Source organism: Ochotona princeps, chromosome 8 (assembly GCF_030435755.1).
Source record: "Ochotona princeps isolate mOchPri1 chromosome 8, mOchPri1.hap1, whole genome shotgun sequence".
NCBI classification, from domain to species: Eukaryota; Metazoa; Chordata; class Mammalia; order Lagomorpha; family Ochotonidae; genus Ochotona; species Ochotona princeps.
Genome location: NC_080839.1, coordinates 44,102,259 through 44,128,508, shown reverse-complemented (window position 1 = coordinate 44,128,508; position 26,250 = coordinate 44,102,259). Strand labels below are relative to the sequence as shown.

At 42.6% G+C, this 26,250-nt stretch overlaps 1 protein-coding gene across 1 annotated transcript in view; it reads right to left on the bottom strand.

Moving 5' to 3' along the window:
- Positions 1-22,992, bottom strand: part of GMCL1 (germ cell-less 1, spermatogenesis associated) — a 39,489-nt gene extending 16,497 nt beyond the window's left edge. The window contains exons 1-9 of the mRNA XM_004580067.4: positions 22,484-22,992; positions 14,863-14,986; positions 12,746-12,842; positions 11,376-11,473; positions 9,324-9,436; positions 8,632-8,697; positions 7,203-7,287; positions 4,872-4,962; positions 3,271-3,408 (exon numbers count right to left, since the gene is read on the bottom strand). Coding sequence (XP_004580124.2) covers positions 3,271-3,408; positions 4,872-4,962; positions 7,203-7,287; positions 8,632-8,697; positions 9,324-9,436; positions 11,376-11,473; positions 12,746-12,842; positions 14,863-14,986; positions 22,484-22,740 — 1,069 coding nt within the window. The 5' untranslated portion in view covers positions 22,741-22,992. The remainder of the gene's footprint in view (positions 1-3,270; positions 3,409-4,871; positions 4,963-7,202; positions 7,288-8,631; positions 8,698-9,323; positions 9,437-11,375; positions 11,474-12,745; positions 12,843-14,862; positions 14,987-22,483) is intronic.
- Between the last annotated feature and the right edge of the window lie 3,258 nt (positions 22,993-26,250).

The window sequence follows — 26,250 nt, the reverse complement described above, 5'->3', positions numbered from 1 at the left end:
TTGCAGCCAATTGTGCCACTCCCTCCAGCGAGTCCAGGTCTGGGTTCTTATGTTAGATTTCCACCATGGTCTCCGTAGTCCCAACTCCTGGCTCACCACTCTCCACCTCCTGTGATCTTGTGCTGAGGCTGTACCGTTGTCTCTGCATCCTTTCTCCCACTTCCGGTTGGAGCAGGTCCCAGGATTAGGCAGACACCTATATATAGTCCTATATAGCTAGGTTGTTGGAGGCACTGATCTTGTCAGAACCTGTTGGACGTTAGGTCTGGGTGTCACACGGACCTATTTTGACCTGTATGATGCCACAGTCGGCATTGTTTTCCTGCAGGACCAGTGCAATCCACTGAACTCTGAGTTCTCACAAGTTCAGCACATGCACAGTTCACTGTTGTCCCCTGAAGTCCTAAAGCTATTGCCACAGTGTACAAAATGGTGCCTGACGCACCACTACTAGAGTTCTTGATCTGCTGGCCATCAGGTCAGGGCTACTCAGACCTGTCCTGGGTGGAACCTGAGAATGCCACATTGATGCAGTTCTCTAACTCAGAAAAAAGTTCACTCCCAGCTCAACCTAGGCTCAGTCCTTTCCCTTGCCTTTGCCTCATTACACAAAATGGAACCCAATTCAGCAATAGGGGGCTGACCGGGCTATGAACTCCACCCTGTTCTTGCACTGCCCATCTGTGATCTGCTGCTCTGTATCTGCTCCTGGTAAAATCAAATGGACCAGCAGGACGGACAGTTCTTTGGGTTCACCTCCCAAGCTCCCAGTGAAAGTCTCTTCCCACCTGGTTGCTGGTTGAGTTCTGGCTGCTTGTGGAGTTCAGATCGCTGATTGCTGAATGCTGCTGGAGTATCAGTCACTGCAACACCACACCATTGTTTTTGCTGCTTTCCTGTGTCTGTCAGTCTCTAGGTACCCCTCTGCTGTTGTTCTGTCCTCTCCTATTTCCTGGAATGTGTCCTCTCTGCTTCATCCTGATTAAATGTTTCTCCGTCCATTTATATGTGTCCTTATACGTGTCCTTACCCTATTCCATCATATTGATTCCTCCTAAATGCACTTTCGAATGTTTCTTTCAAAAACCTCTAAATTACATTGTTGGCATTATAGGAATAACTACTAAATGTCTAAACCACAGATAATTTGTCTTCACAGGAAAACCTGTAGTAAATTTTACATAAGTCAATATGCATATATACATTTGTAACTTATTTGGAATGCAGCTGAACTTCTAAAAATTCTGTTCTACATACTGTAGTAATAATTTAAAACGCTAGTCCCTATGGATAAAGCGGTTTTTCAACGCACTAATAAGTTATGCCTCGATTTCCAAACTCATTGATATGGATTTTCATGATTCATTTATGAACTTGGAAAGTTAATATATTCTCATATATACATGAGATATGTTCTGTGAAATGTTTAAAACTTAGTTTTTAAAGATTCATTTGACAAAAAGAGATCCTTTATCTGCTGGTTCACTCGCTAGCTGGCTACAGTAGTCAGGGCGGAGCCAGAAGCCAAGAACTTCATCCAGGTCTCCCACCTAGTTGACAAGGGTCCAAGCATGTGAACCATTCTCTGCTGCTTTTTGCAGGCACATCAGCAGGGAGCTGAATCAGTGGAGCAGCCAGGACTTGGTCTGGCATCGCAAGTGGAGGCTTAACCATTGTGCCACAATAGTGGGCCAAGGGCCTGTTTTAAACTTTAAATCTCAACAACTTTTGCATAATTTTTACAACTAAAAACATGGGGCAGCAATGTTGTACCAGTGGGTTAAGCCATTTGCCAGGGGACAACTGCATCCCAGGGGACATGAAACTCCTCTGCTTCTGGGCAGGCAGCAGACACTGGTCCAAACTGAGACCCTGCTGCTCACACGAAGCCCTGGATGGCGTTCCTGGCTCCCAGCTCTGGCCTGAGTCACCCCTGGGCTGTTGTGGACAAGTGAGGAGTGAACTAGCTAAAGGAAGCTCAGTCACTCAGCCTGTCAAATAAATAAATCTTGAAAAAAAATTCAAATTAAAGAACATCACTGTTGGGCTCGGCGGCGTGGCCTAGCGGCTAAAGTCCTCGCCTTGAAAGCCCCGGGATCCCATATGGGCGCCGGTTCTAATCCCGGCAGCTCCACTTCCCATCCAGCTCCCTGCTTGTGGCCTGGGAAAGCAGTCGAGGACGGCCCAATGCATTGGGACCCTGCACCCGCGTGGGAGACCTGGAAGAGGTTCTTGGTTCCCGGCATCGGATCGGCGCGCACCGGCCCGTTGCGGCTCACTTGGGGAGTGAATCATCGGACGGAGGATCTTCCTCTCTGTCTCTCCTCCTCTGTGTATATCTGGCTGTAATAAAATGAATAAATCTTTAAAAAAAAAAAAAAAAAAAGAACATCACTGTTTAAATATTCTGGAGAATATTTAAATAGGATATGGAAAAAATACACACACTATATAATATGAGCACAGAAAATTACCTTTTTAGGTCTTTGGTATAAAAACACATATACATTTTCGGGATTAGGATAATTTTCATTTTTATTATCTTTTTTTAAAAACATAAGGTAGTTCACATGTGGTTAACATTTATTTGCTTATTCTCATCTATTTGAAAGGCACAGCAACAGAGAAATGAAAGAAACACAGCAAGAGAGCCATCCTCCACACACTGGTTCATTTCCCAAATGCTCGTTACGGCCAGGGTCAGTTCCAAGCCAGGAGCCCCTCACTTCATCCAAGTCTTCCACGTGGGTGGCAGGGGTTTCCCAGACTTCATCGGCAGGACGCCGGATTGGAAGCAGAACAGGTGGGACTTGAAACAGCACTTTGATGTGAGATGTGGACATCCTAAGCAGGGGCTTAGCCTTCTCCTGCACAACACCCACTCCTTCATTATATTTTAAAAACATTTTTTTTAAATCATTTAAGCTGAGAGCCTGGGAGATGGGGAGTCAGGGAGAGTGCTGCCCTTTCTTGGTTCAATACCCAAATGCCTGTACCAATCAGGATCTCGGTGTGTTTCTTACATGGGTGGCAGGAATCCAAGCACTTGAGCCTCACCTGCTGCTTCCCCTGGGTGTAAGTACGCAGGAAGCTAGAATCGGGAGTGGAGCCAGGACTCGAACCCAGGCACTCTGATACAGTATGCGGACTTCCCAAGGAAATCTTAACCACTGTACTTCATGCTCGCTCCCAACATTACTGACTATGATGCATGCTACTGTTATAATCAGAAAAGTATTACTTCAAAATAATAAATTCATATTCTCTTACCTGAAGGTACCAGAGAATCTTGTTCAATAATTTTTGCAGATGCCAGATCACTAATAATATACTGTAACCTTAAATGTCTGAATACTGACACAAATGGTTTTCCTTGTTCAGTTTCAAGGAAGGTCATACCTTCAAAATCTATTAAAAGAAAAGTGGAAATAGCGATTATTTTCAAACCTATTACTTCATTTAATTCCTAAATGTTTTTAGGGTGGGGAGAAATATAACACAACACTCCATTAGAATACACAGAAGACCACTTAGAAGTGTTTTGACTTTATAAACCTCAAGTTGTATGGACAAAAACTCAGATTTAGAAAAAAGCCCCAGGAAACTAATTTTGGTCCTAATGAGTTTCTTGGGCTGGGAATTCAGCTCTACGTAAGCTTTCTGGTGTGGAGTGCTTACGGTGCAGCGAGGTGGAGAAGAAAGCCTGGGGTAAGATCCAATATGGGCTTTCTCTCCAGAATCCCCTTGCCCAAGGACTGAGCAACTCAAGACCTCAGGTGTCTTGCTCAAGAGTCCTCCCAAGGCACACAGCACGTGGAACATCTCGGGATGCCTCAAACTCCTGCTTCAGCTACAGGTGGAAACACCAGTTAATATATTAATTCTATTTTAAAATACAAAATCAGAAAAACATTGTAGCTACAGATTTGCAAAATATGGATATCAAATAATTCAAGTTTATGAAGTGTCTGGATAATTTCCACCTTTTAAGAAGGATTTCAGGTTACTCCTAAAGAATATTCTCGACTGTACTCCGATGTGCTCTCATGAGTGGGAAGGCAATGTCCGGCTACTAGCATCAAGCTCATGCATGAGCACAGGTCCAAGGCACACTCGGAGGAGTACACGTAGTCTAGTCACTAAGGAAAAGGAAGAAGGTCAGCGGTGCATTACAGTAGCCCGTTAAGGCTCACACCACGCTTCACACAGAGGAAAGAGTTTTGATAAACTGGAAAAGGGATCCTCAATAAAGTAACGTTTTCTTGCAAATTGTGAAAAACTAGGCAAATTAATAAAAAGAATTTTCAAATTTTTAACTCATATAGTTGCCAAAGCAAACAAGTAAAGTGAGTTTAAAAATTAATAGTTAGCTTTGCTGTGACTCTAGACATTCATATCTTGCCATTTTAACAATGACAATACTAGCTCTGGTTCGTAGGCTGAATTAAATGTGCTGAGTTCATGGAGTGTACTGGGGATACCATTTTGTTCCTGCAGGTTTCTGTCACACAAGCAAATTTAAAATCGAATTCTAGAATGTTTTATGAAAATCTGAAAATTACCCATGAAACCTTTTATTCAGGGCTGAGGAACACACTGGCTCATTTTCTTTCCTTCAGAATTCATGGAATCCAAAAAAATATTTCAAATGTCTTTCAGGCTAACAAGGCAACAATAATTAATCAGCCAAATTCAATTGTAATGCCTAATTATGACTGTGTAAAATTTTCTACTATTTCTTAGTGTCTTGACCCATATATATATATATCTGAAAAAGATAAAGGAAACTTAAGATAAATACACGAAAATATAATGAGCAAGGGGACTACATTAAAAACTAAAGGCAAGTCCTCAATAAAATTTCAGGGTACCTTTTTTTCGCTTAGAAAACCAGACATCTGTTTCAGTTAAAAGTTGTTTTAGTGTTCCATTCCATGAAGGCACAAGTTGAAGAAACATCCACTAAGATAAAAACACACAAAAAACCAAAATCGTAAAACTTGATCATTTTAGGATTACATTTTCAATCTGCTTCCAACTGAAGCTTTAAATTCATCACAGCACTATCAGTCTGTTGACAGAAACCAGGTCACCCATGTCTGGGAAGAAGCAAGCTGATTCATGAAAAGTGCTTAGGTCACAAGTCTATCTTAAATAACTGTGTAAAAGGAAAAGCAAGTATCTATTATTGAGTAATTTTATATTATTTTATTCTACTTACTAATTAAAGTTCCATTACTCTGTGAGATGATGAAAATGATACTAATGGACAATGGAATTTGTCTTATTGCTATTGACACTATATATAGCAGAGTTAAAACAGGGGTTTAAATTCTGGATCAGGGTGGGAGAGGGGACAGCATTGTGGCACCACAAGTTAAAGAGCCACTGCATTGTGACATTCTTTTTTTTTTTTCCATTGGAAAGGCAGATATATAGAGAGAAGGAGAGACAGAGAGAAAGATCTTCCGTCCAATGGTTCATTCCTCAAGTAGCTCCAACGGCTGGAGCTGAGCCAATCCGAAGCCAGGAGCCTCTTCTGGGTCTCCCACGCAGGTGCAGGGTCCCAAAGCTTTGGGCTGTCCTCAACTGCTTTCCAAGGCCACAGGCAGGGAGCTGGATGGGAAGTGGAGCCGCCAGGATTAGAACCAGCACCCACATGGGATCCTGGCACGTTCAAGGACAGGACATTAGCCGCTATCATGCTAGGCCCATTCTGGCATTAAGTATGCTGGCGTAACCCTCAGGTGCTCCACTTCTGATCCCTATTGATGTGCCTAGGAAAACTGTGGAAGAGGCACAAGTATTTGGGCCCCTGCCTCCCGTGTGGCTTCAGCCTGGCCCATCTAGAGCTGTTGCAGTCATCTGAGGAATGAACCAAAAACAGAAGACCTCTCTCTGATTGTCCTTCTTTATCACTGTTCCTTTCAAATAAACAAATATGAAGAAAAGAAACCCGGATCTACCACTTAATAGTTGGGCAAGTAAATCTACTTCCTCTGGGACTAATTTATTTATGAAACGAGCATGACAAAATGTAAAGAATTACTACCTAATATATTTAAAATGGTGCGTGGCACATGGTAGACACCTTGTAAGTATTAGCATTTACCATTACTCGCATCAAAGCAGTCATAACAATGGGAATGAGTGAATAATATAGTGGCTCAGAGATGTACTACCACTCATTCCTTTCAAGGTTGAATAACCCAAACATTAAATGTCATCTCTCCCATTTAAACCAGCAATCCCAATGGTGTATCTTGGAATGGATTTCACTGCCGGGCAAGACCATATTTCTTGTTGGAGATAAAAGGTTAAAAGCAAATTTAGATAGTAGGAAAGAGAGCAATGGATCAGGACTCATAATGTTGAGACCCTATCTAAGGATTTAGTGGCTTTAGGAATTGTGGATCTCTTCACTATCTATAGTGCAAAAATAACAGCTGCCTTATCTATTCAGAGAGTTGAGAAGATAAAACTGTATTAGGATGTGCTGTGTTGAGTGTTTGCTTTGGAAGAGCGTAGTAATAAACTATGTTGAAATATTTAAAAAAGAAGCAAAACATATGCCCAACAGTACAAAAAGCCCTTTAAAAGAATTTTCAGCATTTTCTAGAAGATGGGTGTGTGAAAATTTCATCATGAAATAATTTTTAACTTGCATCAAGTTAAACTCTGATGAGACATTAAAACTGTGAGACAGTCATTTTTACATAAATTTCTGAATATGTAAATAACATTACACTACTGGAAAAAATTCCGGGGAAAAAAATTATTCTGAAAATACAAAACTATAATGAACAATGGTAAAAATCACCCAGGAATCCTTTACCTAAACCATATAACCTTCCTGTTTTTCACTTTCAGTACAGTAAGCAACACATTATGGGAAATTTCAATACTCTATTAGGAAACGGGCTTTACATTAGATGATTCTGTTCAATGTATGCTAGTGTAAGTGTTCTGGGAACATTTAAGGGAGCTAGTCTACACTCTGATGTGTGGTATGTGCATTTCTGACTTAAACAATTCCAACTTATGTGTTTACTGAGATGTAAGCCCACTGTGGCTTATGGTGCATTTGTATTTCCTTTCTCTTAGTTTGTATCTATCCTTTTATCACTAGACACTAGCTGTATGCAATTTCTCATCATTATAAGCAATGCTGAGGCAACATCTTATATACATTACATCAATACCTTTTTTAGAGCTGTATATACATCCATCTCCACTTGCATCACAAATAAGTTAGATGAACTAATGAGTTGTTTCATGACATTTATACTGGGAAAGATAAAATAAAGGTAGTGAGCTTATTTTCACACACAGGTTTGTAAGACCTGATAAAACTTATCACTTTTAAGCTTTCATAAAATAAATAAATAAATAAATAAATAAGGAATTAAATACTAGTTTTCTTTTTTTGCCCAAGACAAAAAAAAAATCTTAAAAAACAACCTATTTGAATACAATGATCATTTTTATCTTGAAGCATTTGAGAGTAAGAAAGCCAGAGAGAGGGGGTGGGGGACAGAAAGAAAACAGCCTTCATCTACTGGTTCACTCCTCAAATGCCTGCAGTGGCTGCAGCTGGGCCAGGGATTGAAGCCAGGAGCTGGGCCCTCAATGCAGGCCTTCCATGTGGATGGTAAGAACCCAATTATGTGAGCTATGACTGCTGCACCATAGCCTCTGCAGTGGTATGGAGCTGGAGGGTACTGAACCCAAGCACTCCAATGGGGGATGAGGAAGAATGTCTTCACTCTTTGCCAAACACCTACCCTTAGACTTTGAACTCAGATTGTGCGGGGTTGGGGGGAAGGTCTGCTTTCACAGTGATCCAGAAACAAAGACCTGAGATCTGACTGACCAAGTCAAAGACAGGTCCCAAGGTCATTTTTAGTACACTATGTTAAAAACGGCAGCCTTTCTTTTTGCTACTTAGCATGTTCCCATCCCATATTAGAGTACAAGTTAAAATCCCAGATCCTTCACTTCAAATCCAGCTTCCTTCTGATGTACCTAGGAAGGCAACAGATAAGGCTTAAGTTCTTGGGTCCTTGCCACCCACATGGGACATCTCACTGAACTTCTGAGCCCTTGACTTAGCCTGGTCCAGCTCCTTCCCTCCATGTCACTCTTTCAGTAAACAAACGTAAATACACACACACATAAACATAGATACATATGGGTATATACATACATGCAACTTCTAGCTGACACAACATGTTAAGTCACTGCTCGTAAACAACCACCACCACCAAACAAAACAAAACAAAACAAACAAGCAAAAAAAAAAAAAAAAAACCACCCCATATTGGAGTGCTGGTTTGAATTCCAGCTATTGTGCTTCCAATCCAGCTTACTGCTAATGGGCCTAGGAAGACAGAGGCTTGCCTACGTGCTGGAACCTTGCTACCCCTGGGAGACCAGGACAGAGTTTCTAGATCCTGGCTTCAGTCTGGCCCAGCCCTGGCTGTTATGGCCATCTAGGAAGTAAGCCAGCAGACATAAGACCGATCTCTCTGTCTCTCCTCTCTGACAGACTGCTTTTAAAATAAATCTTACAAAAGATGAAAAACATTATTTTAGAATGAGTAAGTATAAAGTGATTTAAAATTTAAATACCTTAGTTCTTTAAAAAGTTCAACATTCTGGTGAGTCATTAAGTTATTTAAAAGCCATTCAAGGCACCTGAAATTAAAGCATATAATTATTACATTTACACATTTAGTACATATTTGTCACCTACTGAGTAGAACTTACAGTTAGGACAAAAACACAGTGTTAATCTTGCTGGAGTAAGCTCAAACGTTTTGGCTTAATACTTGGAAATTTAGTATTGTTTTGGCCATTAGTTATTAGGAGAACATTCTCTTGATATTAATAAGGGCATTTCTAACCCAGAAAATTGCAAAGTTTTTGTTAAGTGGTTTAGAAACGAGCTTGCTTATTTCTATAAACTTCTTTAACATCTGGAAATGGCTATCATGATTTAGAGTTAAAAGGCTGCCTGCAGTTGGACTGATACAAGATGTGATGTCTAATATGCTTGCTCCTTAAATAAGCTCATGAGAAAACGCACTGTAAAGAGTGACCACAGCCTTTATCTGCGCATGGCCAGTAACAAACACAACACCTGAGGCATTTACTAACAGTTGAAAAGCAAAAAGAGTATTTTTTAAAAATTATAACAAAATTTTATTCCACGCCCCCTTTTTTCCCCTTGATTCTTTATGAATAGCTATGCATTCTCTTAAGAAACAAAAGCAACCAAATCCCCAGAAGTGGGCTGGGAGAAACAAGAAAAGGTCACTCACTTTTTCTTTACAGAATCTAATCCATAGGTCCCTGCTGATGTGTAATAGCCACACACAGTTTTCACATTAATTGTTTCCTTCATTGTCTCACCACACTGCTGTATTAAACCATCCTGTAAATATAAATAAGCACTGGAAAGGCCCATTTCACGTGGGAAATATTAGCTCTGACATGTGCTTTTACATATTAAAAAGTAAAAAAAAAAAGGAAGAAAGAAAGAAAAGAAAGAAAACTCATTAAGTGCAGCAAGCCTAAGTTTTTTTAAGTCCAATAAAAACACTGAAAAAAAAATCCAGCAAGTATTTAACTAAATACTTGGAATTGAAAAACGGTAGGGAGGAAAGCAGTAAAATAGAAATGAACATTGCTATTCTCTTTATTTTATTTTTCCCTCTTGTCTGGCAGCAGCCTGTTTCACCTGTTCTTTTTAAATTAAAAGACTCTACTTAGCTAACCATGTGATGGGCTAGATCAGTAAACAGTATAAATGATCAGAAAATATTTATTAAAGTTTAAAACACCTATCAAATATAAGAGTTGCATCTAAAACAAATGCTATTGCTTTGAAGTTAAATTAAAATTTTAATCTAAAATGCTTTTAGAGGCTTCAAATGAACACACTTCAACTTCAGTAATACTGTCATTTTTCATACAAACTGCTGAAATGCATTTGTCATGCAAGTATATTAAAGTTAGTAAGTAAATCATAAAAACAATGCATAAAGTGGATTTAGAACAAAACCAAAAGGACCAAGTTAGAAGATAAGCATACTTATTAGAAATAAGTACTGAAAGGTTCAAAACATTTTAGACCTCAAACGATTTCAACAAATGATACTTCGCAAGCTACTATTAGTTCAAATAAATCAGTAAACAATGCCATACTAAAGGAAACTTTAAAAAAGGATTAAAATGTTGACTCTATGAGGATTTTATACTTACTTGAAAATCATTCCAGATTCCTCCCTGTCCTCTCAGCATCTCATCTATCACCGAGCCCAGTGGCTCACTCCTGCTTACCATCTTCGCTATCCACGGTCTCACATCATGCCTACCACCATTTCCCTAATTCAGATCCCCACCTGGACTACTGCAATAGGGTTTTGTCTCTAATGTATTTATCTTTCCTTCAATTCAGTCTTTATATAATTTCTGAAGTAGTCTTCATAAAATCAACTTAATCTTTTCTCTAATTAAAATTGTCCAGTACTCGAAAGGTCCTTAGCAACGTACAAGGGGACTGAGATGTGGCTCTAATTCTTCTCACATTTATGTTAGGGCCATCATCTCTCCTTTCCAACCCCTTCCCCAAGATTCTGAAATGCTCTTCCTTTTTTTCTTCTTATTTTCTAAAATACAGATTTTCTGTTTTGAAGACTCAATCTGCCAGGAGAACTGACCATTTCCCTCTTTATGCATCCATTACATCCTGCTGGATATTTATTTTTATATCTCAAATAGTGGACAGCTCTTACTTTATATTCTGGTTTATGTTTTCAACCTTCCCTCCTGTGCAACACACCTGTACCATGAGTTCCCTGAAAGCAGAGTCCACATCTTATCTGTGGATCTCTATGCCTCAGATGACACATTGTTCAACATACTTCTGTTGCAGGAAAGAATCTGCCATTCTACCGATGGATTAAAATATGTATGCGATGAAGAGTTCCTTCTTAAGAAAGAAAAAAGTCTAAGAGTGGTACTCAATAACTTTGAACCCATGAACCAATTAGTACTCATAAGCCATCTGTTTTTGAGTTCAAGACAGATTACTAATGACTAGAAATCTACAATTAAGTGAATGTTTCCCACATGGCAGTCATACCAAGTATCTGCACAGAAAACAGTGTGCATTCATCTTATACACACATCATGACCTCAGCTGTGACAAACTCTTTTTGGTTCAGTGTTTTCAAATAATTTCTAACAAAGGCACATTTGTTCATCTAATTTGTAACTTGACAATTATAAAAAGCTACGCTGTATTTCGTTTTTGGAATAGATACAGAGCTATTGCTGCGATCTTTCCTTTAAACAAGGTGCACACTTACCAGCTGCAGCATACATGCTGCTGCCAAAATGGCAATAACTCGACTGGGCTTTATTAACACGTCATCTCGATACAGGGACCCGAAAGCAACCTGCAGTGCTGAAAGCAAAAGGTCACATGTGGGATGAAATAACAATAATTATAGCAATTAACAGAATTACAAGCGTAATGATGACTGTCTTCACAAAGACATTTGTCCAAAATGGTACATATGTAAAAGGCTAGTTTTGATTTAGAAATGCTGTACATTTCTACTTATTCTCTGTACCTCAGTTTTCTTAGCTAAGGACAGGCTTTATTTATTTACTTAAATTTTTATTGGAAAGGCAGATATGCAGAAAGAAGGAGAAACAGAGAGAAAGATCTTCCATCTACTGATTTACTCTCCAAGTAGCCACAAAGGCCAAAGCTGAGCTGATCAGAAGCCAGGAGTCAGAAGTTTCCCCCGGGTCTCCCATGCAGGTGCAAGGTCCCAAGTCTTTGGGCCATTCACAACTGCTTTTCAAGGCCACAAAGAGGGAGCTGGGTGGGAAGCAGAGCAGCTAGGACACAAAGTGGCACCCGTAAGGAATCCCGGCGGATGCAAAGTGAGAATTTAGACACTAGGCTATTGCACCAGGCCCAGTTATGGACAGTTCTGAAGCATCATTGATGAGGTAGGTAGATTCTAGCTGGGACGATTGCATCCCGCATCAGAGTACTTGTCTGTGAGTCCTTGTTCCATTGCTGACTTCAGATCCTATTAATGCAGACCCTGGGAGGAACAATATCCAGGTGGTAACTCAAGTACTTAGGTCCCTGACACTCCCACTGAGTTCTGGGCTTCTGGTTTTGGCCTAGGTCCAGCGCTGGCTGTTGAAGGCATGGGAGGAAGGGCATGGTGGAGAGAAGGAAGAAGGGTAAACCAGAAGACTGCACAGCTGTCACTCTGCTTCTGTAATTAATAAAAATTTAAAGTTGACTGTATGATTCATATCCTATTGCTCCCAGGAAAGACATTCATCATTCATACAAGAAATAATCGATGAGCTTTATTTACCAGATTTTCTACGCATTTTTAAAGCCATATTTTTCCTTCCTTTCCCTACATCCTCCATAAGCCAGGCAGATACATTCCCACGGATAATAAACAAACTGACAGCAAACAGACTGACAAGGTTGTCGTGACTAAACAGATTACGAGAGGAAGAGCAGAACTGAGAAACCATGGATCACAATCAACATAAAATGATTGCCTTTGGTTTTAAATAGAGTTCTGGTCTACAAGGTTAAAGGAAAATGTTTTCTTAACAGAAAAATAGAAAATAGAAAAAGTAATGAAGGGTTATGAGTTTATGATCTTTGCATAATCGCAATTACAGTAGTAGTTACCTTCTATATCAATATTCTGGTCAGGAATCTCCAGTTCAATAATATTCATGCTGGATTCTTTCCAAGAACCACTGAACATACTAGAGAAGTAGCCAGACTTAAAAAATAAACAAAAAATAACAATGATTATCCAACACTTTGTTTTCCAAATTACGCTCCCATTCTACCTCCAAGTAAATATTCTATCAAAATTGATCCATTATACTATTTCAGTTAAAACAAAAACTGCTAAATATATCTAAATAAGACATCAAGGACATTATTGTACCAAAAAAAGGTAAATCAAAACATATCTTGCTTACTGCTAATTTAACAAAAACCAAACCGAATCCTTACATTATTATCTGAACTGAATTTATGCTATTATTTGAACCTGGTTAGCTGATTATAACAATTTCTGAGTTCATTAATACATATTTTCCTTCACAATCAGATTAAAAATTCAAGATCAGAAACTATGATAGATTTAAGTGTCTCTCACAATCATGTCAAGTGAAGACATACTAATGTGATGAAAAGGAAAGAAGGAGAAACCAAGCTTTCCCAAGGCTGGATGTTCAGTCTGCTTCTCTAGCTGGAGGAGGGCCCAGACCAGGCCAAAGTCAGCACCAACTGGATGATCCCCAAAGGTATTGGGGACATCTCATTGGAATATTCCAGAGCAAACGTGGAGCCTTGAAAAAGTACTAGAAAAGATAAAGTCTCTATATGCCTTCTAGACATATGAAGTACCCTTCATAATTGGAATCCGTACTTTGGGATGGATCCAATATTAACTATTTCAAAATTTTACTGAGTGCTATTGGTTCCAGGACCCACTACAGGTACTAACACCATGGATGTTCACAGTACTTACATATAATCAACATATATTTTCCTATACTCTTACCATCACCTCTAGGTGATTATAATATTTAATACAACATAAATGCTATACAAACAGTTGTTATATAGTATTGTTCATGGCATAGGGGCAAGAAAAAGTGTGTGCAAGGTCAGAGACACAAATTGTCTGAACATTTGTGATCCATGGTTGGTTGAATCCATACGTTCCAAACTTGCATCTACAGAGGCACAGCTAAATGATGAAGGCAGCGTGAATAGAGCAGCAAACAAGACAGACATTTTTGTCCACAGGAGGTTTCACATTTGAGCATGTGGCTTGAGTACCAATCCAGCTTTCACAACAGAGAAGGTTTTAACAGAGGAAATCTCCATGCTCACAAAAAAAAAAGTTTTGCTTTTATATTAGAAAGACATGGATCACATCCTTAAGCTAAGTTTGATAACCGAATGTATCCTATGGGCCACCTAATTAAATCAAAGTAAACTTGCTAAACTAAAAAAAAAAATGTGATTATAACACATGAGAAAAAACTGCTGATCTAATGCTTTTAATGAAAAATGCTATACTATGGCACCTTAGTAGCATCATTATCTTCAACTGGTAAAGCCGAGAGGAGAAACATAACCTCCATAAGAACAGCTTCTTGAAATATTCCCAAGTCCTAACGCATAAATGTGATTAAAAATATTCATCTATATGAAATAGCTGAGCCATCAGAACATTTTATTCTACTCTGAAAGCCCTGAATCTTTAAAATGAAGTGGCAAATATTAACTAACTAAATAAAACTAAATAGCTATATTGGATAATTGTCACAGTCTATAGACTATTTCTGATCTTGTTGTGAACATAACTGGGTTTTCCCAGGGAAGGAAAAGTGTCAAAAACTTTCCATTCACATTCAACCTAAACTGGAAAGCCAACATTTTATCTGAATCTGCCCTATACAGAGGAACTCACCAGTCTTCGCTGTAATGTTAAACATTTTCTACTTCAGCAACAGAAGGTATCAAAATAACCATCTCTTTGAAGTAATGGCAAAGTAATAATGTGAGCTCATATGAAGCGAAATTTCAAAATGTTTCTAAGTAAACCTAAGTTTTCACTACACTGATAAACATTTTTCTAATAAAACCGTCTTTTTATTAGATAATTTATACAACTACTGTCCATGTAGATTACTGTAAAATACAGTAAGAAAGACTATGGATTCAAAGAAGTTGCATTTTTGTTACCACCAGTTATTTAAACAGAAAAATAAAATACTTACTTGACATAAATATATTTTATGCAAGCTCCATTCTTCTCCTAGAGCACAAATCTTAATATCACTATTTTCACCATTCAAAAATAAAGTTTGATAAATATATTTGGACGTACTCTTTAATTTTTTCCTGTTAAGAGAAATGTAAAAGTTACACATATTGTGGAATGTTTTATTGATTTTGCATATTTCAAAATTCTTTTGTTCAATTTCTGTTAAAGAGACAACTTTTATGAAAAAGAACATTATAAACTCAAATTTGCTTAGATCTGAACGTGGCTAAAGAGTTAATAGATGTTTATTGCTAGAGCTAATGTTTCCTGTAGTATCAAGTCAAGGGGACAGATGGGGAGCAGGGGAGGCAGATCACTCACCTTCTGGTCGTCTGTTATTTTGTTACTTTTAAAGAAAGACTTATTTTTTCTATTGCAAAGGCAGATATACAGAGAGGAGAAATAGAAAGCTTTTCCACCTGCTGGTTCACTCCCCAAGTGGCCACAACAGCTGGAGCTGAACTGATCTGAAGCCAGAAGCTTCTTCCAGGTCTCTCACTGCTTTTTTCTTTCTTTTCTTTTTAAGATTTATTTTATTTTTATTACAAAGTCACATATACAGAGAGGAGGAGAGACAGAGAGGAAGATCTTTCATCCGATGATTCACTCCCCAGGTGAGCCGCAACGGCTGGTGCTGTGCCAATCCGAAGCCGGGAACCAGGAACCTCTTTCGGGTCTCCCATGCAGGTGCAGGGTCCCAAGTCTTTGGGTCATCCTCGACTGCTTTCCCAGGCCACAAGCAGGGAGCTGGATGGGAAGTGGAGCTGCCGGGATTAGAACCGGTGCCCATATGGGATCCCGGGGCGTTCAACGTGAGGACTTTAGCTGCTAGGCCATGGCGTCGGGCCCTCTCACTGCTTTTCCAGGTCACAAGTAGTGGATGGGAAATGGAGCAGCTGGGACACAAACTGGCACCCCATGTGGGATCCCAGCACATGCAAGATGAGGATTCAGCTGGACCGCAATTTACTACTATTAGATATACCTATCTATGAAGCCCATCTTTGACAGGGATGTTATGAAAAAAATTAGTAGGCCACTAAGGGTACTGGTGAACCAAGAAAGATTAAGAATTTCTCCTCTAAAACAGGGCATGCCCCACTCATATCCACTCCTCCCACTCAGGAGGCTGGTTGGAATTAGAACTAATGACTCAACCAAAACACACTCAGTCCCACCTCCAGCTTTTTGTTAACGCAGCTGCTGGGCTGGTTCAAGTAGCTGAGTCCCTGGCACCCAGGAGGGAGAACTGAATTGAGTTTGTGGATCCTGACTTCAGCCTGGCCCTATCCTAACCACTGCAAGCATCTGGGGAATGAACAAGTGGATGGCAACTTTCTGTCTCTCTAATAATTAAACAAAATCCAACCCACCATGCATGAACACAGAAATACTTACTTTTTTTTCCAAAGATAATGTGCAATTTCCATAGAAGGTCCTTTATATTTTTTTAAGGTTTATTTCTTTACTTGAAAAGCAGAATTACAGAGAGAAAGTGTGCCATCCATCTGGTGGCTCACTCTTCAAATGGACACAACAGCTGCAGCAGAGCTGGTCCAAAGCCAGGAGCCGCATGGGTGCAGTGCAGGGGCCCAGGGAGACGGCCATCCTGCGTTGCATTTCCAGGCATATTAGCAGGGAGCTGGGTGGAAAGTGGAGCAGCTGGGACAATAGTCATTACTATGAACTTGAGCTTATATGGGATGCCCACACTGCAGGCACAGGCTTAACCTACCACGCCATAGCACTGACCCCAGAATTACTTACTCCTAACTGCATGTGGGCAATCAAGGATTACCAATTAGAAAATTAGAAGCTTAAGAGAGGCAGGTGAGAAAGACGCAGGAGAGTAGGTAAGGAAGATGAAACTGGCCAAGAGTAAAATATATAATTCAAGGACGAACTTTTTAAAAACCTCATTATAGGGCCCGGCGGCGTGGCCTAGCGGCTAGAGTCCTCGCATTGAACGCCCCGGGATCCCATATGGGCACCGGTTCTAATCCCGGCAGCTCCACTTCCCATCCAGCTCCCTGCTTGTGGCCTGGGAAAGCAGTTGAGGACGGCCCAATGCATTGGGACACTGCGCCCGCGTGGGAGACCCGGAAGAGGTTCCTGGTTCCCGGCTTCAGATCGGCGCGCACCGGCCCGTTGCGGCTCACTTGGGGAGTGAATGATTGGATGGAGGATCTTCCTCTCTGTCTCTCCTCCTCTCTGTATATCTGGCTTTGTAATAAAATAGATAAATCTTTTAAAAAAAAAAAAAACCTCATTATATCCTAAGATATGGGATTATTTCATTTATAAAAAAACCACATGCTATAATAAAGGATTACTCAGAATAAAAGTGCTCTTAGAACTAAAACATGGTTACAGGAGGCTGATGAGAAAGTTAAGGAAGTTTCCCAGACATACAACAAATGACCTAGAGAGGAAAAAAGACGTGTAATCCAAGAAACCCAAAATCCAGTCAAGGGGTATTCTAGAAAGAGAAAACTAAGGTAACAAGAGAAGGGAAATTAGGCAAGAAAACTTCTGGAAAAGAAAGTAGTAAATGATCTAGGCTGTTGATGACCAAACACCAGGGCCACTAAAAGACACACACTTAGGCAACTTCCAACTTCCAAAACACCAACAATTCCAGACAGGAGGAAAAAAACCACCTAAAAAGAAAACTGAAAAATTTTTAAAAAATCAAAACTGGAAACCAGAAAACAACTTAGTATCGTGAAGAGTTGTTTTACATTAGATTTCCACACCCCCTCAAAGGATGAGTGGAGAGACTACATTGACACTAGCCCCTTTCCTTCCTTTCTCTTGGGAAAACGCTCGAGGATGCAGTTCTCTAAAAAGAGTGAGAAAGCAAAAGACAGAGGGATAGGTGTCTGGCCTAGAGGTCAAGATGCTCATGTTTCTTCCTCCCTCCCTTCCTTTCCTGGAAAGGCAGACTGACAGAGAAGGAGAGACAGAAAAAAAGATCTTCCATCCTCTGGTTCACTCCTCAAGTGGCCACAATGGCCACAGTTGAGTCAACCTGAAGCCAGGAACCAGAAGCCTCCTCTAGGTCTCCTATGTGGGTACAGGGTCCTAAGGCTTTGGGCCATAGTCTGCTGCTTTCCCAGGCTACAAGCAGGGTGCTGGATGGGAAGCAGGACTGCCTGAATTAGAACTGACTCCCATATGGGATTCTGGCGCATGTAAGGTGAGGATTTAGCCACTGCGTCATCATGCCGGGCCCCACACACTCATGTTTCATATTGGGTTGACAGCCAGCACCACTAAGAGCTCCAGCTTGCTCCCAGTGCCAGCAACAACTTGAGCAATGAAGATTCCACGAGTTCCTGCCACCCTCACTGGAGACCTGGATGACATTCCCACTCTTGGCTTCAGCTTCGTTGCAAGTTGGGGAGCAGGCCAGTGGGTGGGTGTGCTCACTCTCTCGCTTTGTGTGCTGTGGGGAGGGAGGGAATTCCTGCCTCTCAAATAAATCAGGATTTTAAAGAAAGAAAAATAAAAAAGTATAGGTTATAGGGCCCAGTAGCTAAAGTCCTCATCTTGAATGTGCTGGGATCCCATATGAGCACCAGTTCTAATCCCGGCAGCTCCACTTCCCATCCAGCTCCCTGCTTGTAGCCTGGGAAAGCAGTTGAGGACGGCCCAAAGTCTTGGGACCCTGCAGCCGCGTGGGAGACCTGGAGGAGGTTCCTGGCTCCTGGCTTCAGGTTGGTGCAGCACCGGTCATTGCAGTCACCTGGGGAGTGAATCATAGGATGAAGATCTTCCTTTCTGTCTCTCCTCTCTAAATATCTGACTTTCCAACAAAAATAAAATAAATCTTTTTTTTTAAAGAATGGGTAAAATACTCAAGATCTGGTTACAAAATAGACTGCTGTGTTTTAACAGTCTTGTTAGTATAAAACATGAGTTGACAAATGATCTGAGGTGGAAGATAAGTCTAGAAGCTAACATCTTCTAGTAGGTGATTTTTTTTCTTTCACTTTTTCTTTGAAAGGCAGGGGGAGGTAGGAAGAGATCTTCCATCCGTTACTCATCCCATGCTTAGGTCCTAGGCTAGGCTGGCATCCCCCTGCCTCTCAGGGTGCCCACAGCAGAAAGCTGCAAACCCATGGGTACAAGGGTCCCACAGGCGGCTTCGTCACTGCACGCTGAACACACCTGCTCCGGGAGCTGATGCTTCATGCAGCACTTTACCAGGCAACCTCAAGAGGCCTATCAGTGTCAACACTCAAAATCTGAGGTCTTCTTTCCTTAAATACTCTATTCATGCTGGTCCGAGTGACCAGGCCTCTCCCACTAACAGGCACACACCAAATTCTGATATGCATTTTCAGAAGAAACTTTTCTGTAAAACTTTCCATTCTGGTCTCCTCACATACTTCATGAGCCACATGGCCTCCACACAGTTTTGATGGAAACCCAGTGGAGACTTTTTTGCTTGCCAGTTTAAGTTTACCACATTTCAGCAAACTTTTCCACCACCTGGTTAGTTACAGTCATACCTCCTTAATCTTAGCTTGGGAACAGTGGTCCCAGATTTGTTCCTTGATTGGGTATTTTGCTTCAGCCTGAGAAACAGTGACCATTCCCTGAATTTTCTATTCCTGTTTTTCAGACTTCTTTACCTAGTATTCTGCCAGTTAGTTCTACGTACCTTTTAACGTTTAGATGGTGTTTTCCTGTTCAAACTATTGTGTTGTATCTTTATCAAATGGAGCCTGACATATATTTATACTAAATAATTATGCTAAATATAAGTAACCTAAATGCTAATTAAAGGTAGAGATCGTCCCACTAAATTAAAAAATATATAAGATCTGCTGTCTATATAATACTTACTTTTAAATACAAATACTTATGTGTAAAACAGGAACAAATAGAAGAAAAATACCATCCAAACAATCTCAAAAGACAGTGGTACTGGCTGTATTTTCAGTGATATAGTGGAACACACATTTTGTAATGAGGAAGGGGCCTCATTCATCAAGAAAATACAATACTTACTGAGCACTCACAAGCCAAGTACTATGTGTTATGTTCACTCTCCTATTGGTCAAACCTTACAAAGGAGGTGTGAATGTGTTTATTTTACTGAGGAGAGAAATAAGACCATTAATTAAAGAATAACAAACAAGAACTCAGAATCTGAGCTCTTAAAAACCCACGGATGGCGGGTGTTGTGTGCCAGATTCAGCTGCTGGCATCCATGGCACAGTACCCTTTAGGGTCCTCGCTGCCCCACTTTGGATCTGGCTGCCTGTGAACGTGCCTGGAAAACCAGCACAAGACGGCCCACGTGCTAGACACCAACGTAGGCGACGAGGATGGAGTTCTAGGGGCCTAGCTTCAGCACGGACCAGCCCCGAGCAGTGAGGACATTTGAGGAGTGAATTAGCAGATGGAAGATCTCTCTCTCCCCAACTTTTTCAAATAAACAGATCTTGAACAAAACAAAGCAAAACACTACACTAAATTGTTTCAAGGATTTGTTTATTTGAAAGGCAGACTTACAGAAAGAGAGAGATGGATCTTCCATCTGCTGGTTCACTCCTTAACTGGCCGCAATGGCCTGAGATAAGCCTGACACCTGGAGCCGGGAGCTTCCTCCAGGTCTCCCACACCAGTGCAGGTGCTCAGAGCCTTGGGCCATCTTCCGCTGCTTTCCCAGGCCATAAGCAGATAGCAAGATCAGAAGTAGGGCACTAGGACATAAACCGATGCCCACATGGGATGCCAGCGCCACAAGTAAAAGATTAACCTCCTGTGCCACCATGCCGGTCTCTCACCCCTTTTTTAAAACTATTTCATTTTTTTTATTGGAAAGGCAGATATATAGAGAAAAGGAGATACAAAAAGAAAGATGTCCCGTCTGCTGGCTTACTCCCCAAATGACCACAATGGCTAGAGCTGAGCCACTCCAAAGCCAGGAGCCAGGAGACTCTCCCAGGTCTCCCACATGGGTACAGGGTCCCAAGGCTTTGGGCTATCCCCTACTGTCTTCCCAGGCCACAAGCAGGGAGCTGGAAGGGAAGTGGAGCAGCCATGACATGAACTGTCGCCCATATGGGATCCTGGTTACATGCAAGGCAGAAATTAAGCCACTAGGCTATTGCGTTGGGCCCAGCCACCTGCCTCTTTTTGGTTTTTTTCACTCCTATGGAGTTCAAGTCCTGGCTCCAGCTTCTGGCCACAGCACATCTTAAAAGGCAGCAGGTGATGGCTGAAGTGCTAGCTCACTGGACGCATTTGGGAGTGAAGCAGAAACTAGACCATCTTTCTCTCTGCATTTCAAAAGAAACAAAGATTTTTAAATAAACAAATAACTACATTTATGTAATCTCATGGATGACCTTTTTTTAAAAATTTTTATTTTATGTGAAAGAATTACACTGAGAGAAAAGAGACAGAGACCTTCCATCTGCTGGTGGCTACTCAGAGCTGAGCCTATCTGAAAGCCAGGAGCTTCCCGCTGGTCTCCCAGTAGGTGCCAGGGGGCAAGCACTTGGGCCATCTTCCGGTTTTCCAGGCTCATTAGCAGGGAGCTGGGCCTGAAGTGGCGCAGCCTTCACCCAAGCCTGTGACCATCTGGACTGCCAGTGTTGCAGGCCCTGGCTTGACTCACTTTGCACAATGCTGGCCCGCACCTGTGACTTTCTATAAAACAAAAACAACAGGGGTGGGCATTTGGTAATAGTGGACATACACATCCCATACTGGGGGGCCTGGTTTCTGGCTCCTCTGTTTGCAATCCAGGACAGCCTGCAGTGACCGCCCAAGTCCTTGGTTTACTGCCACTCACATGGGAAGCCCAGAATGAGTTCTAGGCTCAATGCTATAATGTGGTGCCGTGAGCCTTTGGGTAGCTGACCAACAGATGGGGAATCAGTGTCTCTCTGCCTTCTCAATACGCAAAAATAAAAACAGGAAAAGCAGCCAGATTGTTTATAAGGCAATATAACCTCCTTATTCACTACATTTTAGTTTACAAGTGATGACTTTGCTTTTCAACTTTTCCAGGAAAATTCAACTCCCAGAGGCTCTGAAAGTTTGCTCCCAAGTAGGCACAAAAGTACACTGCTGGCGACCTTTCACAGTTAAGGAACACATCTGTGTACAATGCTCCCCACCCCCCACCCCCGACCGGCGTGGGCGACAACAGGAGTGCCAAACTCAGAGACAACTACACCTCTTTGTACTATTTAAGGCAACCGGACGCAAAGCAACTCAGTCTGCGGCTACTCGCTCAGAGTGGGCAGCCGGCCGTCTCTGCGGTTACAGCGACGCAGGCCTCGACTTGGCATTTCTGCTTCTGTTTCCTTGTGGAGCTACATCAGCACCCCAACTGCGCGTCTGTGGTTTGCAACTGCACAGTCCCCGGCGCCTCCGAGGGCGCTCCCCGAACCTATCCGTTCCAGCGCCAGCTGCCACCTCCACTGTGTGTCAAGGGCACATCTGTTTTGCCCAGGCCGGGGCGCCCTCTCGTCCCCAGGCCCAACAGGTGCAGGTGCGGGTCAGCCGGGCACGGACATTCCCCTTCGCCCCTCTCCCTTGTCACTCACCTCCGAGGGGTGTTGAGGAGCCGCTGCTGCTCGTCTCCTTCCTCCTCATCCTCGTCGGTCTCAGAGTCGGGGCTATAGTAGAAGGCCCCGCTGCTTTGCTTGCGTTTGCGGCTGACCGGGTAGTAAAAGAAGCCGTGGCCGGACGCATCGCCTCCAGGCTCCGGCCTTCGAGCAGAACACCCGGCCCCGGCCCCCGGCTCCTGCTGAGCTCGGGCTCGCACCGGGTGGCGCAGAACTCGGCTGCTCAGCGAGCCCATGAGCCACGGCTCCCCGGGACTGGAGGGAGCACACTCAGGGATCCCAGAGGAGAGGGTCTCCCGCCATGGCCGGCCGCCGCCGGCTTCCCCACAGCTCCGGTGCCTACAGAGCCACCTTCTCACGCGCAGCCCCAACCGTTGCAGCGGACGCTCCCACCTCCATCCCCGCCCCGCCCGCCGCGTCCCGCCGCGCGGCGCGCCAGGACCGCAGGGCCTCTCCCCCTCGCCTTCTCAACAAAGCGCGGGCCTGGCGGCGCGTGCGCGCGGCGAGCCTCCGGAAGGGGCGGGCTGCGTGCGCAGGGGTGGTGCTTTTTCTGCGGCTGGCGGATGGCTAACCACAGACTTGGGGTGAACGTCGCTTTTAGGGGTAGTCCACACACGCCTTGGCGTTGGCTATTCTCGAGACTCCAGGTCGTTCGGACACAAAGCTTCCTGGACTCCTGCCGAGCGACTGATGGGGCCCCACCTGCCCTGCGGGGTTGGAGCCAGTGGAGGACTTGGAAGGAGCAGGTGTGTGGGACGCCCAGGTTAATCCAACACCAACGCTGTGCACGTGAAAAGAACCCGCGAGTTACCGCGCCTGTTCCCGAAACTCAGCCCTTTCCCCTCCCCGCTCCAGTGCTCGCTCTGGATAGGGCCTGGAACCGGACCATCTGCTCACTGTGCCTTGAGGAGGACTTAGCCTAGCTGACAGGTGTATACGTAGAGAGCCGCCCTAGATCCTCCAGAGCGCCAGTTTCCACTACCCGACGCATTTCTCTTTTTTTTTTTTTTTTTTGAAGATTTATTTTGTTGGAAAGATAGATTTACAGAGAAAAAGGAGATACAAAGATCTTCCATCCGCTGATTCACTCCCCCCCAAAATGGCCACAACAGGTGGAGCTGAGCTGATCCTAATTCAGAAACCAGGAACTTCTTCCGGGTCTGCCATGCAAGTGCAGGGTCCCAAGCATTGTACCATCTTACACTGCTCTCCCACGCCAAAGGTAGGGAGCTGGATGGGAAGTGGAGCAGCTGGGACGTGAACCAGTGCCCCTATGGAATCCTGGCGCCTACCAAAGGAAGATTAGCCAATTGAGCCATAGCACCAGGTCTGCCCTTCTACTTTTTAAAAATACAATAGGAGAAATTATTTCAAACAGACTTGATGCTTGTGGCACCCACCATTGGCTTAAAATCTTTTCAGTTTTGATTCGTCAACCCCTCCCTCCTGGATTTATTGTGATATGCCTAACGATTCATTCTTCTAGAGTAGAATACAGATAGGAAGCAGCTCCCTGTGTCACTGTCCCCAGCAGTGATCACCATCCCACCAATGGTGTGTATTATTACTGCACATGTCCATACCTGCACACCCACAGATTTTCCTTCACATAGTTACACCTATAAAATAGAATGATACTGAATCTATCAAATTGCTCCATTCTGCTCTCAAAATTTTCCTTTGGAGATAAAGTGCTTGCTTGTTTTTGCTGCTCATTGTTTGACCCGCAAGTAATCTGCTATTGCTGAATCCTCCCTGAGTTGATTGCATCAGTGTGTCAATTTATGCTGCCCTTGGCAATACACGGAATTTGGGGATCCCAGTGGATGAGTGCCTGATTCATGCTTGCAAAATCTGTCCTGAAAAAGGCTGGCTGGATCAGCTTGGAGTGGAGGTGGGAAGCAGGGATGGAGAACTACGCAGGGATCAGCGTGCACGCACAGCTCATCTGCACCAAGGATATGCAGGTGTTCCCCAGGTGTGGCATGAGATTATCTTAGCTTCGGTGCAGAGGTTTGGGTGGAAGGGGCAAACAGGCCAGCAGTGAGAACCTGCAGGCATCACCAGTTTGATTTCTAGGACGGAGAAAGGAGAATTGTGTTTACCTTGCTGAGGGAACCCTGCTATGTGACTGTCCCTGTTCCCTGGTGATGGGTTGGCAGAGGAACCCAGGGGAATCAGCTTCACATGTCTTAACAACATCACAAAGGTCCTCTACCACCACCCACCAACACTCAAGGAAGAATGTTCTTGTACCTCTTCACTGGCCTGCCAGCTGCTGTAGCCCAGCCAGAGTAGGCTGAGGGGAGAAGTAGCCTAAGAGGAGAAAGACAACAAGCCTACCATCTCCCCTTCCCCCAGAGCCACCTTCCTACTGGCAAGAAGGCAGAACTATGAGTTTTGATTTTGCCTGGCTATTTGAATTTTTTGAAATGACACCCTTTTAGGAACTACACAATGGAATTTTTAAACCTAAAAATAAGTAGAAAAGTCATGGCCCCAGCTGACTGAGTTGACATCTAAAGACAGGAGAACCAGGCCACTATATCAATGTAGGAGAAGAAAACAAAGTTACTTGTGTCTCAGGGGCATGCTTATTCAGTAAAACCAACATTCTTTCAGGGTGTTTTTATTCCACTTTTTAGAAAGTTTCTGGCCAATACATTCATCTTTTAAAAAGAAAGTTTGGCTAATACAATGTCAGGAAACAGTTCAAAAGCGGAATGATGGACTTATGACTGTTTATGAAGGACTACTCATTGTAATTCTAGACGGGAAATCAATGGGGGAGGAGGGGACTTTGGCCACGGGGTGGGGCAAATCCCAGAGCCTATGAAACTGTATAATAAAATAATAATAGTAGTAATAATTAAAACATAAAAAGTTTGGCTAAGACATATGTCATTTAAAAGTAAAACTCCTACCAAAAAATTCATCGTACTTCCAAGGACAAGGCTGATTTGGAGGCTTCATGGTGTTCTCTGTAGATATTGAAGTGGTAGTGTTCTCTCCTATAATTAACTTCAACAACCAAGCACTCACATAAGTAGATTCACCAATAGTTCCAGCATTTATAGTAGGCAGGTAACATTATACTGAAAAATAAGTTCTTACTATTTCACCCACCGAAATACAATAGATATCATGGAACATAGAAGGAAAGTATTCTTGCTAAGCAAAAATAGGAATGTCCTTTCAACATTGATCATAGTTAATATAAATGTTCTTATTCAGAGAATACTGCTCATTTCCAGGGAGTAAGGTAACATTTTCTATCAGAGTAGCGTCTGGTATATGTGAACTTTAATGTGATAACATCAGACAAACAGAAGACTAAATAGGTCATTCTTTTTTAAGATTTATTTATTTTTATTACAAAGTCAGATATACAGAGAGGAGGAGAGACAGAGAGGAAGATCTTCTGTCCGATGGTTCACTCCCCAAGTGACCACAACGGCTGGAGTTGAGCCAATCCAGAGCCAGGAGCCAGAAGCTCTTCCGGGTCTCCCACATGGGTGCAGGGTCCCAAGGCTTTGGGCCGTCCTCCACTGCTTTCCCAGGCCACAAGCAGGGAACTGGATGGGAAGTGGAGCAGCTGGGACACAAACTAGTGCCCATATAAAATGCTGGTACTTGCAAGGTGAAGACTTAGCCACTGAACCATCACCCTGGGCCCCAAAATTATGTTTTTTAGGGCCCAGGATGAAATGTCGCAGATGTGAAAAAAATCAGAGAAAGAATATAGC